The sequence below is a fragment of the Ictidomys tridecemlineatus genome, chromosome 2 (genome assembly GCF_052094955.1).
Source record: "Ictidomys tridecemlineatus isolate mIctTri1 chromosome 2, mIctTri1.hap1, whole genome shotgun sequence".
Classification (NCBI taxonomy): Eukaryota; Metazoa; Chordata; class Mammalia; order Rodentia; family Sciuridae; genus Ictidomys; species Ictidomys tridecemlineatus.
The window spans coordinates 76,593,172-76,607,936 of NC_135478.1; the positions used below are offsets into that span (position 1 = coordinate 76,593,172).

General features: G+C 47.0%; 1 protein-coding gene across 5 annotated transcripts in view; it reads left to right on the forward strand.

The window, feature by feature from the left end:
• Sart3 (spliceosome associated factor 3, U4/U6 recycling protein) overlaps positions 1-14,765 on the forward strand; it is a 39,455-nt gene that overhangs the window by 13,795 nt on the left and 10,895 nt on the right. For 2 of the 5 annotated variants that reach the window (XR_013434664.1, XM_021719998.3), the window contains exons 4-12: positions 1,259-1,443; positions 2,724-2,829; positions 4,046-4,170; positions 8,120-8,275; positions 9,525-9,663; positions 10,107-10,214; positions 10,869-10,946; positions 11,221-11,279; positions 12,310-12,419. Coding sequence is in view for 4 of the 5 variants with exons in the window: in XM_021719998.3 (XP_021575673.1) it covers positions 1,259-1,443; positions 2,724-2,829; positions 4,046-4,170; positions 8,120-8,275; positions 9,525-9,663; positions 10,107-10,214; positions 10,869-10,946; positions 11,221-11,279; positions 12,310-12,419 (1,066 nt within the window). In the remaining variant the exon portion in view is untranslated. Of the gene's footprint in view, positions 1-1,258; positions 1,444-2,723; positions 2,830-4,045; positions 4,171-4,345; positions 4,428-8,119; positions 8,276-9,524; positions 9,664-10,106; positions 10,215-10,868; positions 10,947-11,220; positions 11,280-12,309; positions 12,420-14,765 lie in introns of those variants that run through there. The other 3 variants (XM_005340097.5, XM_078038972.1, XM_078038973.1) reach the window with 3 other exon arrangements.

The window sequence follows — 14,765 nt, forward strand, 5'->3', positions numbered from 1 at the left end:
TAAGAGCTGCCGCATGGATGGATATAGCAGCTTTATTCATAACTGTCAAAGCTTTAGAACAGGATGTCCTTAAGGGGTGGGTTGGTAAACAGCCGGGTATGTCCAGGTAGTGACGCACTGTTCAGTCCTCAGAAGAAATGAGCTGTGCGCCATAGAAGGATGTGGAGGAGACCCAAGTGCAGCTTACTAAGTGGAGAATCCAGTTGGAAGGCTCCATCCTATGAGTCCAACTAGGTGACATTCTGGAAAAGGCAGAACCACGGGGACAGTAAAAAGATGTGGGGTGAGGGAGAGGGAGAGGGAAGGATTCGTGAGTGGAACTGCGCTGGGTGATGTCGCAGTGGGAGACATGGGTCTTCAGAACATTTGTCCCAACCCACAGAGTGGACGACGCCAGGAGTGGACCTGATGCAAACTGGTAGTGGGTGCACCTCTGCCTCAGACCTGGCAGCTGGCTCACTTCTGTTTTGGTTCTGTAGCCCGTGGGCATTTCTGCTGGTGAGCGGGAGCAGGGCGGCTAACAGGCTTTGGCCGCGTTGTTTGAAATAGGTCTCCCGGTGAAGCAGCAGCCTCGGGCACATGTAGTGATCGTCAAATTGGCTTCTACATCCTTTTAGCATTTTTATTTTAAAGTTAGCGGATAGGCCTCTGAAATTATTTCAGGTCCCTAAGAAGTGACCTAATAGGTAAAGTGTGTAGTATAAGCAGTGATGATTCATGCAGTTTTAATTCGTCTGTCTGGTCTTAAAGGCACACGAGTGGGGATAAAGAAGGGTCAACAAGAAAGTGGAAAAACAAAACAAAGTAGGGCAACCAAGTTGTTTTGTTTCAACACCATTAAGAAGGAGACTTAAAATAGAGATTTCTAGTAAAAGGATTAGTACTTTTAATTTTAGTCTTTCACTTTAAACTAGAAGACTTAGGAATTCTTAGGGTTCAAAAGTTGAAAATTCTAGGCTTTGAAATTTTTCTGAAGACTGACTGGGCTTCGTAACTATTTTCACTGAAATCCATTTCCAGGTTCTTTCAGTTTTAATAAATCAATGTTGTAAGCACAATCAAACTGCACAGTACCATTCGGCATGTCCTGTTTATACAGTAAATTTTTAATGATTGTACTTAGAAATATATTTTAAAATAGTTGATGGTGGCCCTTTTTTGTGTTTTGCATGAATGAGGACACATTTCTTTTGTTATGCGTCAGTTTTGATATTGGGTATTGCACGTCTGGAGCTAATTGAACACTTCTCATTTTTAGGTCCTAACATTTGGCTGGAGTATGGTCAGTACTCCGTTGGTGGGATCGGTCAGAAAGGTGGCCTTGAGAAGGTTCGCTCTGTATTTGAAAGGGCTCTCTCATCTGTCGGTTTGCACATGACCAAAGGACTGGCCATCTGGGAGGCCTACCGAGAGTTTGAAAGTGCCATTGTGGAAGCTGCTCGGGTGAGTGTCCAGGTCTCCAAGGCCCATGCTTCCCTCTTAATGGTCAGGGGTGGTCTTTCTGAGTCTTGGAAGTATCATTTTGAGACAAGGGTTCAGGATAGGTCTTACAGTAAACATAGTTAACAAAATAGTCCTTGCTAATCTGTTTGTGGATGGACAATAAAATAAATAAAATTAGTAGTATTTATGGAATAGCAAGAATGGTTTATTTGACTTAAAAGCAGATGGCTACTATTTTTTTTTCTGATATTTTAAAACTCTGCTTTAGTTACAGGTGAATGCAAGAACAGCATAGCATTTCACTAGGGAAAATGTTGGGGAGGGAGGTTTGACCTCATACTCCATAATAATTCATTTTTTAAGATTATGATTTATGGAATTCTATAGCCGAGTCCCCTCTGTGCTGCATGTGCACATGCACAGTTGTCAGTGATGCATCGTGGGGCCCCTGACAGGCCGTGGTAGGTTGAGCATCCCTTATTCAAAAATTTGAAATCTGAAAAATGTTTCAAAATTTGTCACAAGTTGAAAATTCCACACCTAGTGTCATGTGATGCTGGGTCACAGTCAAAACCGAGGTGCACTGAAAATCTTGTATAAAATTTTCCTCAGACTGTGTGTATAAAGTGTCTGTGAACACACAGGCCCCCCCACCAGGCTCACTCACTGTGTATGTGCAGATATTCTAAAAACTAAGAGTCCAGACTCAGCGCCCCGTCCCCTCAGCATGCATGGCCCAACAGCCGCGGGGGCTTCTGGGTTACCCCCGCTTCAGAGGCTGGCGTGGTGCCTTCGCCTCACCCTGCGTGACGCTTGCGACTCTAGAGTCAGACTTGATCCCTGCAGGTCTGTGCTCCCACTGTGCCCCGAACATCTTTGCCACTGTCCTTTATTGAAGTGGAAGTCTCTGAGCCTGCAGTGCGCCCCAGGGCTCCTTCTCTGGGATCCGCCTCATTGCCCCGTCTCTGACGGCAGGGCCCTCACAGGTCTCACCAAGCAGGCCCCGTAACTCGATGGCCCTCGTGGTGCTTTGCTCTTATGAGACTGAAGCACTGTGGCTATTTGGATGCGTTTCTTGCATTATTCTTGGCTCTTCCTGCCGCAGACCCTTACAGGCAGGGGTGGCATTTACTTTTGAGCACCCCCAGGCATTTGCTCGGATGCCATCTGTGTAAGAGGAGGTAGAAAAGTTTTTCTAACTTGAACCGAAAATTTGATGAGATGTTTTTTGAAGTAGAAAGAACCAAAGTGTACCATTTACTACTGATTTGCTTCTTTAGCCCATGACTGGCTTCCTTTCCCCTTTTGACCGGGAACAAACCTTTGATTCACAGCTTGAGAAAGTCCACAGTCTTTTCCGGCGACAGCTGGCGATCCCCCTCTACGGTAAGAGAAACGGCTCACAGCCCGCTGTGCTTTAAAATGCTTCCTTCTGACTGTCCTGAGCTAGACCTTCTCTGTCCTGTGCAGAGCTGGGCCTGGGGTTCTCATCCTTCCTGGACAGTGTCACCTGGATGAGGTCCTTAGTAAAACCTGTGTTGAGTTGGAATGTCCAGGAGGGTCGTCCGAGTCTGCAGGACTGGCAGCCGGCCCCTCCGCCCCGCGGAGCTCTCCTCCCTACTTCAGCATGTGGGTGGGAAGGGGAGATGGTCTCTGAAAAGAATAGGAAGATGGACACCTGCATTTCCTGGGGAGAATATTGAATAAAAATTTTGTTAAAAGCATTTTCTTTTCATGATAGCCTCATGGGCACGTGGGGGGGGGGTGTCATTCCTCTGTGGATGCGCTTTGGTTCAGAAGTACGGTTCCCTGCCTAGACTCAGGTTTGAATTTAAGAGTCTCTCTTTTGGCTGAATACATTTTGGTGAGGTGAGCCTTTGGCATTAGAACTCTGAGCAAGGGCAGCACTGGAGGACTTTCCAGTGTGGGAAGCGTTTGGTGCTGTCCTCTCATCTGTCCCCAGCGCACGGTTACACACTCAGAGCCTCTGGGCAGCTCTGCTTGAGCCCAGCTCTATTCACCTTTGAACTTCACGGTTTATTTGGATTGTATTGAACGTACTAGAAGGAGGCTGTCTAATTGGGTGACATGCGGCAGAGGTCAGAACTGAACTGGTTTGTAGCTTTCATCTTGCACACCACTGGGAGACAGCCTGGCTTAGTGATTAGAGTGTGAACTTGGACCTGACTGTCCTGTTCAAAGCCTTGTTCTGCTGTTACCTGTGGAGAAGTCACTTAACTTTCTGCTTCAGTTTCTCCATTTGCAAAATGAGGATTATGATAGCGCCTGCCTTGTAGAGTTGCGAGTGCAGATGAGGGGATGGGTGTGTGGTGTTAGAATCAGCCCTGACGCCCTAGGTAAGTGTCGCCCACAGCTTCAGTGACTGATGAGTTGACTGGTAGAGTTGTCTGGCATGTCACTTTGACACAGATTCTAAGGCCAAACCTGGGCTCAGCAAAAGAACTCAGAATGTGATCTATAGAGCTGCTGTGGCCATTGGTATCGGAGGGGCCTAGTGGCACTTGAGTCCATGACATTTTCTATGTTTGGGTTGATAAAACCCAGTGGCAAGATCCATGGGGCTGAATTCGTCTTTTGATAGATATGGAGGCCACATTCGCCGAGTATGAAGAATGGTCAGAAGACCCAATACCAGAGTCGGTCGTTCAGAGCTATAACAAGGCGCTGCAGCAGTTGGAGAAGTACAAGCCCTATGAAGAAGCTCTGGTGAGTGTCCTGCTTTTATGGGGAACTTCTCTCTGCACACATTTCCCTGATGGATAGTTGCAAGTTAACAGTATCTTGAAAAGTATGTTTTATTGTGCAGTATGTAGAGTATTATAATGTGTACCTACAGTTTATATTGTATAATAAAGCGAACATCCATGTACCCACCACCCAGGTTAAGAAATAGAACATTGCCAGTACCTTAGAAGTCTTCTATGTGCCCCTCTCCGATTGCCTTCTCCTCCCTCTCCCGAGAGGTAATCACTTTCCTGACTTTTGTGATAATCATTCCCTTGCTTTTCTTTATAGTTTTACAATCTATGAATGCATCCTTAATTAATATATTGTTTAATTTTGCTTGTGTTTAAATTTATAATGTATTCTTGCTGTATATCTTCTTTCATCCAACACGTTTTGGGGCTTCATGTAGAGGAGTAGAGGACAGTCCATTCGTTGTCATTGCTAGGAGGTTGTCTGTGTGTGTCACAGTTGGTGTGTCCGTGTGGCTGGTGGGCAGTTGGGTGGTTCCAGGTTTTTGGTAGGAGGGTCGCTGTTGCTTGAACATCCTGGTTTGTGTCTTGTGGTGGACACGTGGGAGGTTTGAGGTCTGTATTGGGCATGAAGGTGCTGGATGGTCGGGCGATGCCTGTGTTTCAGTGGTCTGTTTGCACTCAGCCAGCGCCGTCTGAATTGCTTGCTCTGGCCACTTTTACACACTTAAATTGTAGCCAAACTCTGGTATGTTTGAAATCATAATTCTAATTTGCATTTTCCTTGATTACTAATGCAGTCGGACATCTTTTTATGTTCACTGGCCTTTTTCTGAATTTCCCTTTCTGTGAAGTGCCCATAAAATTTTGACCTCCCACCTGTTTGTCTCCCCCAGTTGTGCTGGGGTTGGCTGCGCCCCAGTCCTTCCTGTTTTTGTCTGTTTCTGGTGGGTTCTTGGGAGCGCTTATTCTTGGCTGTACATGTTACTGTCCTCCACCCCCGCTCGTGGCTCCTCTTTTCAGTGTCCTGTTTAGTGGTGTCTTTGGATGAGCACGTCGTGACTTTACTCTGGCCAGGCTTGTCCTTCTTTCCCTTTGGGTCGTGCTGCCTCTGTGGTCACACCAGGTCTCTCCTGTCTTTTACATCTGTCTCCAGCTCTCTTCTCCTCGTGGTCGCCTCATCTTTGTCTGATGTTTGGGTCCCTCACTCACCATATTGGTCTATGGTGGTGTGAGGCCGGCTGGCTGCTCGGTTCCCAAGTGGAGACGGGTGGCAGCCCCGGCTCCTGTAATTCCACCCCCTCCTCCCGCTGGTGTGCAGTGGCACTTCTGTCACAGGTTAACAGTCCATTTGTTTGCCTGGCCCCCCGGGGGGGGGGTCTCTGCTGGCTTGTGTTGTGCTGCGGGCAGCGGGGATGGGACCCAGGGCCTCGCCGTGCTGGGCCAGTGTTGTGGTTTCAGGATGTGTTGGGACGGGTGAGTCCTCCCCGCCTCGTTCCTTTTCAGAGGAACTTGGCTTTCTTTAGTTGTTGGTGATTCCATTAAACTTAAGAGTTAGCTTTTAAAATTCTGTGGAGTTTTCATTTGGAATCATATTGAATCTGTAGATTAGTTGGAGGAAAAATCTATGTCTTCCAATCTGTGACCATTTTATAGGTCTCTGAAGTTAGGTCTTTCTGAAAAGCTTTCTAATAATTTTACAAGTTAATCTAATGTTTTAAACATTTTTAGATGTATTTGTTTTGAAGGTACTTCTAAATGATGTTTTCAGAGATTTTTATTTTCTAGTTTTCTTGGTGTATAAAATGCAATCAATATTTTATATTAATTTTTTTAGTCAACCAATGTGTTGAATTGTTTTGTTAATGTGTCTGTTGGGTAGAACAGGGATTGATGCAGGGCTGCTTCACAAACGCTGAGCTCCATCCCCAGTCCTTGGTGTTTTTTGTTTTGAGAGGGTCTTTCTAGGTTGCTGAGGCTGGCCGCGAGCTTGTGACTCTCCTGCCTCATCCTCCTGAGCTGCTGGGATTGCACGTGCCCCTGCCCTGCTGGCTTCTTATTATCAGGCTCTGGGGGCTTCGGGATAGTGGTGCTGACAATATTATTTGTGAGTGGCACCCCGCCCCTGCTCCGGCAGATGGACGCTCTCTTTTTCCCTCCGCCTTGCCTTTTGCTCTGAGCTGGCGTCATGATTAGCAGTGCGCTTTACGCTCCCAGTTCGTTTGCGAATGCCCTCCTGCTTTCTTTGCCTTCCTTCCATCTTGGATCCTGGAGTCTCAGCTGAGATCCCGGCTGGAGTGTCGTCTGGGAGGTCTGGCTTCCCTGGTCACTCAGGCTGCAGGCGGTGCCCGGCAGCTGTGTGCTCAGTGGCTGGCCAGCAGCAGGCCGGCTCTGGTTTCTGGGCTTGCCGTCGGGAAGGTAACTGCCTGCCTCCAGCCTCCGGCCTCCTGCTTGTTGAAGTCTTTGTGTTTCTTCTTCCTCTTCCTCCTCCCTCTTTGTCTGCTTTGCTTTGCTGCTGCTGCTGCTGCAGGCAGCGGGATGGAACCCAGAGCCTCGCACATTCTGGGCAAGTGCTTGGCCCGGCCAGCTTTGTTGTCCTGCTGCCTGACTTTAAGTCCTCCTTGGTTGACTGGATGTCTGCAGTCCAGAGGTGACTGTCTCTTTGTTGGTCCTGTTGGAGGTTTGTGGGCTTCTGGATTCTGTTTTAGTCCTTTTTTTTTTTTTTTATTGGTTGTTCACAACATTACAAAGCTCTTGACATATCATATTTCATACATTAGATTGAAGAGGGTTATGAACTCCCAATTTTATCCCAAATGCAGATTGCAGAATCACGTCAGTTACACATCCACAATGTTTTAGTCCTTTTTGGCACAGCGAGTGGAGCACCGACTGCGAGTTAGGCTGCCTAGGTGAGCCCTGGTCCTGTCACTCACTCTGACTCTGGTGAGGAGTGAGCCCCTGTGTCTCGGCTTCCCTGAAGGCAAGATGCGGATGGCAGTGAGACTCGCAGTGCGATGGTTGTGAGATCAGATCTTACTGTCTGCTGAGCCATCGGAAGCTCAACCTCCCCTCAGCAGCTTAGCCTGCTGCCCTCCGTTAGATTTTCTCCTTAGTATTTCCTGTTCCTTTGTCAGTTTGTTAATTTTTTAGGAAGATTTAAAACTATTTAATCCAGCAGTTTTCGCTGTTCTCAGTGGCACACTTTGGGTGGTTCGCCATCACACAGGAGGCAGGTGCTATAGCATCATGTCTCTGTGCAGAAAGGGCATGCCCTCTGCTCAGCCTGCAGGTGCCCCCCCTGCTCAGCCTGCAGGTGCCCCCCGCCCTTTACCTGTAAAGGTTGGTTGTATGTGTGCGTCACGAACCTTGTTAAGGAGTAGTGCTCACCAGCTGAGTTTTGTCATGGCCATCAGTGCAGTGTGGCTGAAGAAAAAACAAGTTGAATCAGAGGATGCTGTCTAAAAAGAGTTTTGCTCCTGTGTCGCTGGGTGCACCCAGCCCAGCTTCCCTGTCTTTTCCCTGGGCCTGTGCCCCGTGGGAGCCGGTGTTTGGAGTGAGCTACCTGCTACAGCACAGGCACAGGGTCTTTCCAGTTGGGTTGCCCTTATGCGGCTCAGTGAGTTCTGTGGTGAAGGATGATGGGCAGCGGTCATTGCTCTTTCATTCACTTTCTGACTGGTGACCACTTTAAATTCCCCGTGGTCCAGGAATGTATTCAGTTTTGGAGCCTTTGTAACTGTTGCCGTGAGGGGGCACTTTGGACCAGAGGAGAAAACTAGGGCTGTGCTCATCAAAGTACCCACCTGTCTTGGATTAGTCCCGAGAGGGAGGATTTGGTGATTCTTCTCCTGGCATAGCCACTCTTGCCAACATTTATTTTATTTGGAGATGTTTTGTGTTTCCTGACAGTGTCCAGTAACTGAATTAAACCCATGTACAATCTTCCTGTGCTCCAGCTGCAAGCAGAGGCACCGAGGTTGGCAGAATATCAAGCGTACATCGATTTCGAGATGAAGGTGGGCGACCCCGCTCGTATTCAGTTGATCTTTGAGCGGGCCCTTGTCGAGAACTGCCTCGTCCCAGACTTATGGATCCGTTACAGTCAGTACCTAGTAAGATAACCGTTCTGCCTTGTTTTGTTTTTGCCAGAATATGATTATAGGGCATCATTAAGACGGCCAGAAGTTAGTTGCATGTGCCGGGTGCAGTGGCACACGCACACCTGTAATCCCAGTGACTTGGGAGGCCGAAGCAGGAGGATCATAAGTTGAAGGCCAGCCTAGGAAAGTTTGTGAAACCTTGTCTCAGAAAATAAAAAGGGCTCAATATGTAGCTCAGTGATAGAACTCTGGTAGGTTCAATCCTCATCTCCTCAAAAAAATAAAAGAAACCTGCTGCCTTTGTCCCCCTTCTCTATCCTCCTGTTCTCAGACTCTTTGTTACTTTGCTTAGGGATTTCTTCTCGTATTTGAAGGTTATTTTTATCTTAATTTTTGTTACTGGAGATGGAAGCCAGGGGTGCTGTGGGTTCAACTCAAGGTATTAGGTTACATTCCCAATCCTTTTTATTATATTGAGACAGGGTCTTGCTAAGTTGCAGAGGCTAACCTTATACTTTTGATCCTCCTGCCTTGACTTCCTGAGCCGCTGAGATTATAGGTGTGTACCAATGTGCCCGGTTTGAAGTTATTTTTTATTGATCACTAACTGTGTAAAAAAATGTGCTTGTATCCCTACTCTTGAGGACTTAATAATGAATTGTTTTTTTCTTTTAACTTTTGATTATAGAAAAAATATAAACAAAAGTAGACAGACTAGGAAAATGAAGGCTTATATATCTGTCTTCATCTTCAACAGTGGTTAACTATTATGGCTGTATTCTGGGTTCATCTTTAATTTTACTACTTTCCCCTTTTGTGTTATTTTGAAGCATATCCAAAAATGATATTTCATTGAGAAATATTTCTGTATGTACATACAAAAGATCCTTTTTATATAAAAGGATCCAGACATGGTTCACATGTTAGGATTGGTTGATGTCTTTTAAGCCTCTCTTACCTAGGTTCTCCCCACCCACTCCTCTCTTATCTACTTCCCTGGCAAAAGAGACATAATAATGGAAATTTCTCTTGTCACTTGATTGTGCTGACAGTATCTAGTTGATGATGAAGTTTTTTTTTTTTTATTGTTGTTGCTGGACCTTGTATTTTATTTATTTATATATAGTGGTGAGACTTGAACCCAGTGCCTCACATGTGCTAGGCAAGCGCTCTGTAGCTGAGCCCCAGCCCCATCCCCAGCCCGATGATGAAGTCTCAACAAGAACATTTTGTCTTCTCACCCTGGACTTCTTTCTCCTAGGATCGGCAGCTGAAAGTGAAGGATCTGGTTTTGTCTGCACACAGCCGTGCTGTTAGGAACTGCCCCTGGACTGTTGCCCTGTGGAGCCGCTATCTCCTGGCCATGGAGAGGCATGGAGTTGAGCATCGAGTGATTTCTGGTGCGTGTGTTTTTGTGGGAAGACTTTCTGAGCTTTTTGTCCCAACTGAGAAATGGAACTGGGAAAAGTCATGAAGTCAGCATTCCCTAGGGTTTTCTTGGAATATTGAGTACTAGTGACCAAAGGGGCTCTGAGTGGAGGTAAGCTGGCTATGTTGGTGGCTCCTAGATCTTTCCAACATGCTCAGACTAATTGGGATCATTTGTAAAGAAGCGGTGGTCTGTTCTCCATCCTGGACTCTCCTTGCAGGGCGTCTGTGGAGTGAGGCCTGCCAGAGCACTGTCTGTGGTGTCGTGTGAGCCTCCCTTTGGAGCATTTTTCTCCAGCTTATTTCACTTCTGTTTTCTAAGTCATGAGGTGCTCTGTAGTCAGCAGAGCTTATTAACTTTATATGAGCATCTTTTTGAATTGGCACTGAATCCTGACCTTTTCTCCAACTTCAGTGACCTTTGAGAAGGCTTTGAATGCTGGCTTCATCCAGGCCACCGATTACGTGGAGATCTGGCAGGCGTACCTGGATTACCTGAGGAGGAGGGTGGACTTCAAGCAAGGTACCGCAGCACCCGCTCTTCCTGGAATTGGGCTTCTCCCGACACCTCCTGGGTGCCATGGTTTACCCCAGGCCAGGCCTTGGCACCCCCCACCCCCGGGCATCAGTGCACTGTGGAGAGGTGCCCAAGGTTCCTGTGGCTCCTGCCAGCCTGCAGCCTCCTCTTAGTTTTCACTTCTTCTTCTCTCTTTTTTTTTTCAATAAGTTCCAGATAGTTTTTAAAATAAGGCTGATGATGTCCTTTAGCTGTTTGGCTCTCTGCAGGACCCCTGCTTGATGCCCAGCTCCAACCCTGCTCCCCCAAAAGAAAAGAGGAACCCCAACATGTGCTTGGGCACCTCACGGTGGTTATTTTGTGCAGGTGGCCTTCAGCCGTGCTTCTTCTGGCCTCCAGCTCATTTGGGGAGACCCCCATCCTGCTGTGATTCCCCACGTCCCCAGTGCACACCTCTGGCTCTGCCCTCTGTCCCCACTGTGTCCTTCCCCAATCTCATTCTTCCCTTCTGTGGGAAGAGCTGGGATGGGGCTGTTGTTTCTGGTCTTCTGCCTGATGCCAGGCGCAGGTTGGGTTTCCAGGCAGGTATAGGATTAAATGACAATAAAAAAAGTGGCAGCCTGGGTGACTCTGTATGACCCTTTTTGCGATTTCCAACAGACTCCAGCAAGGAGCTGGAGGAGCTGCGGTCGGCGTTCACGCGCGCTCTGGAGCACCTGCAGCAGGAGGTCGAGGAGAGTGAGTCCGGCCTGCCTGCCCCCCGCCCTCCTGCCCCCCGCCCTCCTGCCCACCTGCCCTCCCTGCCCACCTGCCCTCCCTGCCCCCCTGCCCCCCTGCCCTCCCGCCCTCCTACCCTCCTGCCCTCCTACCCTCCCTCCCTCCTGCCCTCCTACCCTCCCTCCCTCCCTGCCCTCCTACCCTCCCTGCCCTCCTGCCCTCTCTGCCCTGCCTGCCCAGCCGACAGGGTTTGCCTCGGACTCCTTTCTGATTTGCACTAATTCCATTCTTAAAGGGTTCAATGAGAGTGGAGATCCGAGCTGCGTGATCATGCAAAACTGGGCTAGGATCGAGGTAAACCTGTGGACATTTCTTGAGTTTCATTCACCTCTGAAGGGTCCTTATTAATAGTGTTGTGGAATACAGTTAGAATCCCGGGGTGTTCTAGAGTCTTAAGGATTTGTGTTATTTACCTAGCATGGTGGACATTTGTTTTTGTTTTTGTTTTTTTTTAAAGCTGTCAGTGGATCTTTTATTTTGTGTATTTATATGTGGTGCTGAGGTTCGAACCTAGGGCCTCATACAAGCCAGGCGAGGGCTTTCCCACTGAGCCCAAGCTCCAGCCCCACCCTGAACATTTGTTTTTGTCTTGGTGGGGACAGCCTCTGGGCCGTGTGGCTAGGTCCTCTAGTGCTAGGTCCCCCTCCCTTGTTGCTTCCTCTGCGGGAGCAAGCTGCGTGTGGGAGTCGCACAGAGGCTGTCTGCGCTGCTCAGGTCTTAATCCAGGCAGAAGAGGATGATTTGGCAAAAATATGAGTGGATATAGGGAATGTTATTCCGATCCAGGGACATCAAACTGATTGAGCCATGGAGTACTCTCTGAGCGAGTCAGGCCAAAGCAGCTCACGCTTGTCAGGTAGTTTCCGTATAGGTGGTCTGGCTTGTGGGTACTTTAAGGACGAGGATCCCAGGCTCAGAGAGGTTGGGCAACATGCTCAGGCTAGGGGCCTTAGGTCAGGGGGCTTATTAACTGGTGTCTAATGCCAGGTCAGTCGTTCTGTCTGTGCATTGCTCTGAACTTGAACCCTTGCAATGAAGCTCAGTAGAAACAGAAAGCAAATGACCCTCCTCCCATGCTTTGAGTGGGCGCTGGAGTGTGCCGCTCTGTTCACAAGAGGCCTCGGCAGGTCCTCTGAGGCTTGCTGCAGCAGAGGGCACCAGTGGTTGGCCTGTTGTCACAGGGGGAAGCCTGGAACCCTCTGGAGTGCATGCAACACTGGTAGCAGTGGGGGGCTCCTCAGGCGTGTCTGTGAGCAGGCTTTGTGACAGTGCTGATGTCGGGATGGCCGGGTCCTTCCTCACTGGGCTTGCTGCTGCCTCACAGGCGCGACTGTGCAATAACATGCAGAAAGCTCGGGAACTCTGGGACAGCATCATGACCAAAGGAAACGCCAAGTACGCCAACATGTGGCTGGAGTACTACAACCTGGAAAGGTAACCACCCGGGGCTGGAGGGGGTGTCTTGGGTGACTCCTGCTGCGTTGGCCGTCCTTATCCCTGTCTGACCAGTGGGCAGGGCTGGAGAAGCTAATAGCATTTTGTGGGGGACTCTTCAGGCCATGGGGCTCTTTTTTTTTTTTTTTAATTCTTTGTTCTTTTATTTGGACATGAATATTTTATTTGACTCTTTTGGGATCATTTTAAAAAATTATATTTGATTTTATAAGAAAATAGCACTAAAAAGCAAAGAGAAGAAAATTCAAAGAAATTGAAAACTTGTGACTCATACTTAACCAGGGTCAGTTCATGTTTATTTTTGTGGCAGTAGGGACACAGCCCAGGACCTCGCCATGCCAGACAAGCTCTCTGTCACCGAGCTACATCTCTAGCTTGTTTGTTAGGGTTTTGGGGTGTATTTTTTGAGACTTTTTGGTGCTCAAATTTCTTTAAAATGGAAAGGCAGTTATAGCGTACATAATTTTCAAACCTTTAAAACTGTTGGAATTAGACGATCTGTCCACTAATATTTATCACATGGGGAAGGGACAGAGAATGTGACCAGCTATTCTGTTCAGTATGTCTTGGATATTACATGTCATATGTATTTCTGTACTACTTTGTTCCTTTTTTGAGTATTTTATTATTTCCCTTATTTAAAAAAGCAATTGTGCTCAAGTTGAAAAAGCACAGAGACAAAAATATATGATAGAAAAATCTATGATGGACATTCTTACCCTGACCCCAGAGAGGGCCACTTTTGGAGCTTGTTGACTGTTTTGATGTTGAGAGCCACAGCCAAAGGGGCCCCAGCAAACTTCCAGCTGCCAGCAAACTTCCAGCTGCTGGCTGATGATTGGCTCACAGTGGCCCCAGCAACATCTAGCTGATTGGCTCCTCTGCAGTGATGTTCATTGGGCTGTTCCCTGCCCTTCAGACTGCCAGCTGATGATTGGCTCACAGCGGCCCCAGCAACATCTAGCTGATTGGCTCCTCCACAGAGCTGCTCATTGGGGCACTTCTTTGGCTCTGCCCACACAACCCAGCCAATTGGCCTCAAGAGCAGGAGGATTGTGGGAGGTTGAGAGGCTGGTGTGGGGGTGAGAGGCTTGTGGAAGCCGGTGGTGGCAGTTGGGCTCTGAGGGTTTTTTTCCTGAGGAGCTGTTTTGTTTGGCGTTTGTAGTTCTAAAAATAAAGTTAGTTTCTTTTGACAAGTGGCTCCTGAATTGTGCCCAGCCAGACTGCGGCATTTGGTGGTCCGTCGGGGAACGGACCCGCGACCTTGGCGTTATCAGCAAGTTTCTCTAGATTAGCGGTTCTCACGCCTTTGGGTCGCAGCATCCCCTTACTCTGTTAAAACTGGGAAGCCCCAAAGAGCTTTCATCTGTGTGGATTATATCAATATTCATCCAATTAGAAAAACAGAAATTTAAAATATTTTTTGTTAATTCTTTAAAAATAATGTCCATTACATTTAACATAAACAACATTTCTTGGAGAAATGATTGTTTTCCAAACTCTAAAACAGTTTAGTGAGAAAAGTGGTACGGTCTTCTCTTTTTGCTGTCTCTTCAGTTCGCTTAATGGAAGACAACTGAATTTTTCTGTCAGTTTCTTCATCTGCTATGATTATTCTCATTGGAAAATATAAAGAGAATTTGGCCTCACACCGATGAGGTTAGGAAAGAAAGGGCTGTTTAGTACTAGTCTTTTAGTTAATGGTAGATATTCTCCTTCCAGACTTGGCTGAATGCAACAAGTAATAGTTTTTTTTTTTGTTTTTTTTTTTTAAATCAGGGATTGAACCTCTGAGCCACACCCCCAGCCCTTTTTCATTTTATATTTTGAGACAGCCTTGTTAGGTTGCTGAGGCTTTGGATTTGTAATCCTCCTGTCTCAGCCTCTGGAGCTGCTGGGATTATAAGAGTGTGCCACTATGCCTGGTTTAAGTAATTACTTAAGTTCTTTTTTTTTTTTTAAATTAAAGATCATAGGCTGGGAATATAGCTCAGTTGGTAGAGACCTTGCATACACAGTGTCCAGCACCACAAAATAAATAAGCAGATAAACAAATTAATGTAAATAAATATAAATATGTGAAACACAGATCTCAGTATTTATAAATAATAAAATAAATATCATTTTTATGTACAAATAATGAAATAAATATGTAGTATCTATCTATTTAATTTTTATGGTGGTGCTGGGGATTGAACCCCGGGCCTTATGCATGCGAGGCAAGGCAAGTGCTCTACCTACTGAGCTATATCCCCAGCCAAGAAATAGGTTCTTAAATGTCGTTTAGAATGTATATCTGAAACCATGTTAATGAATATTCCCTAA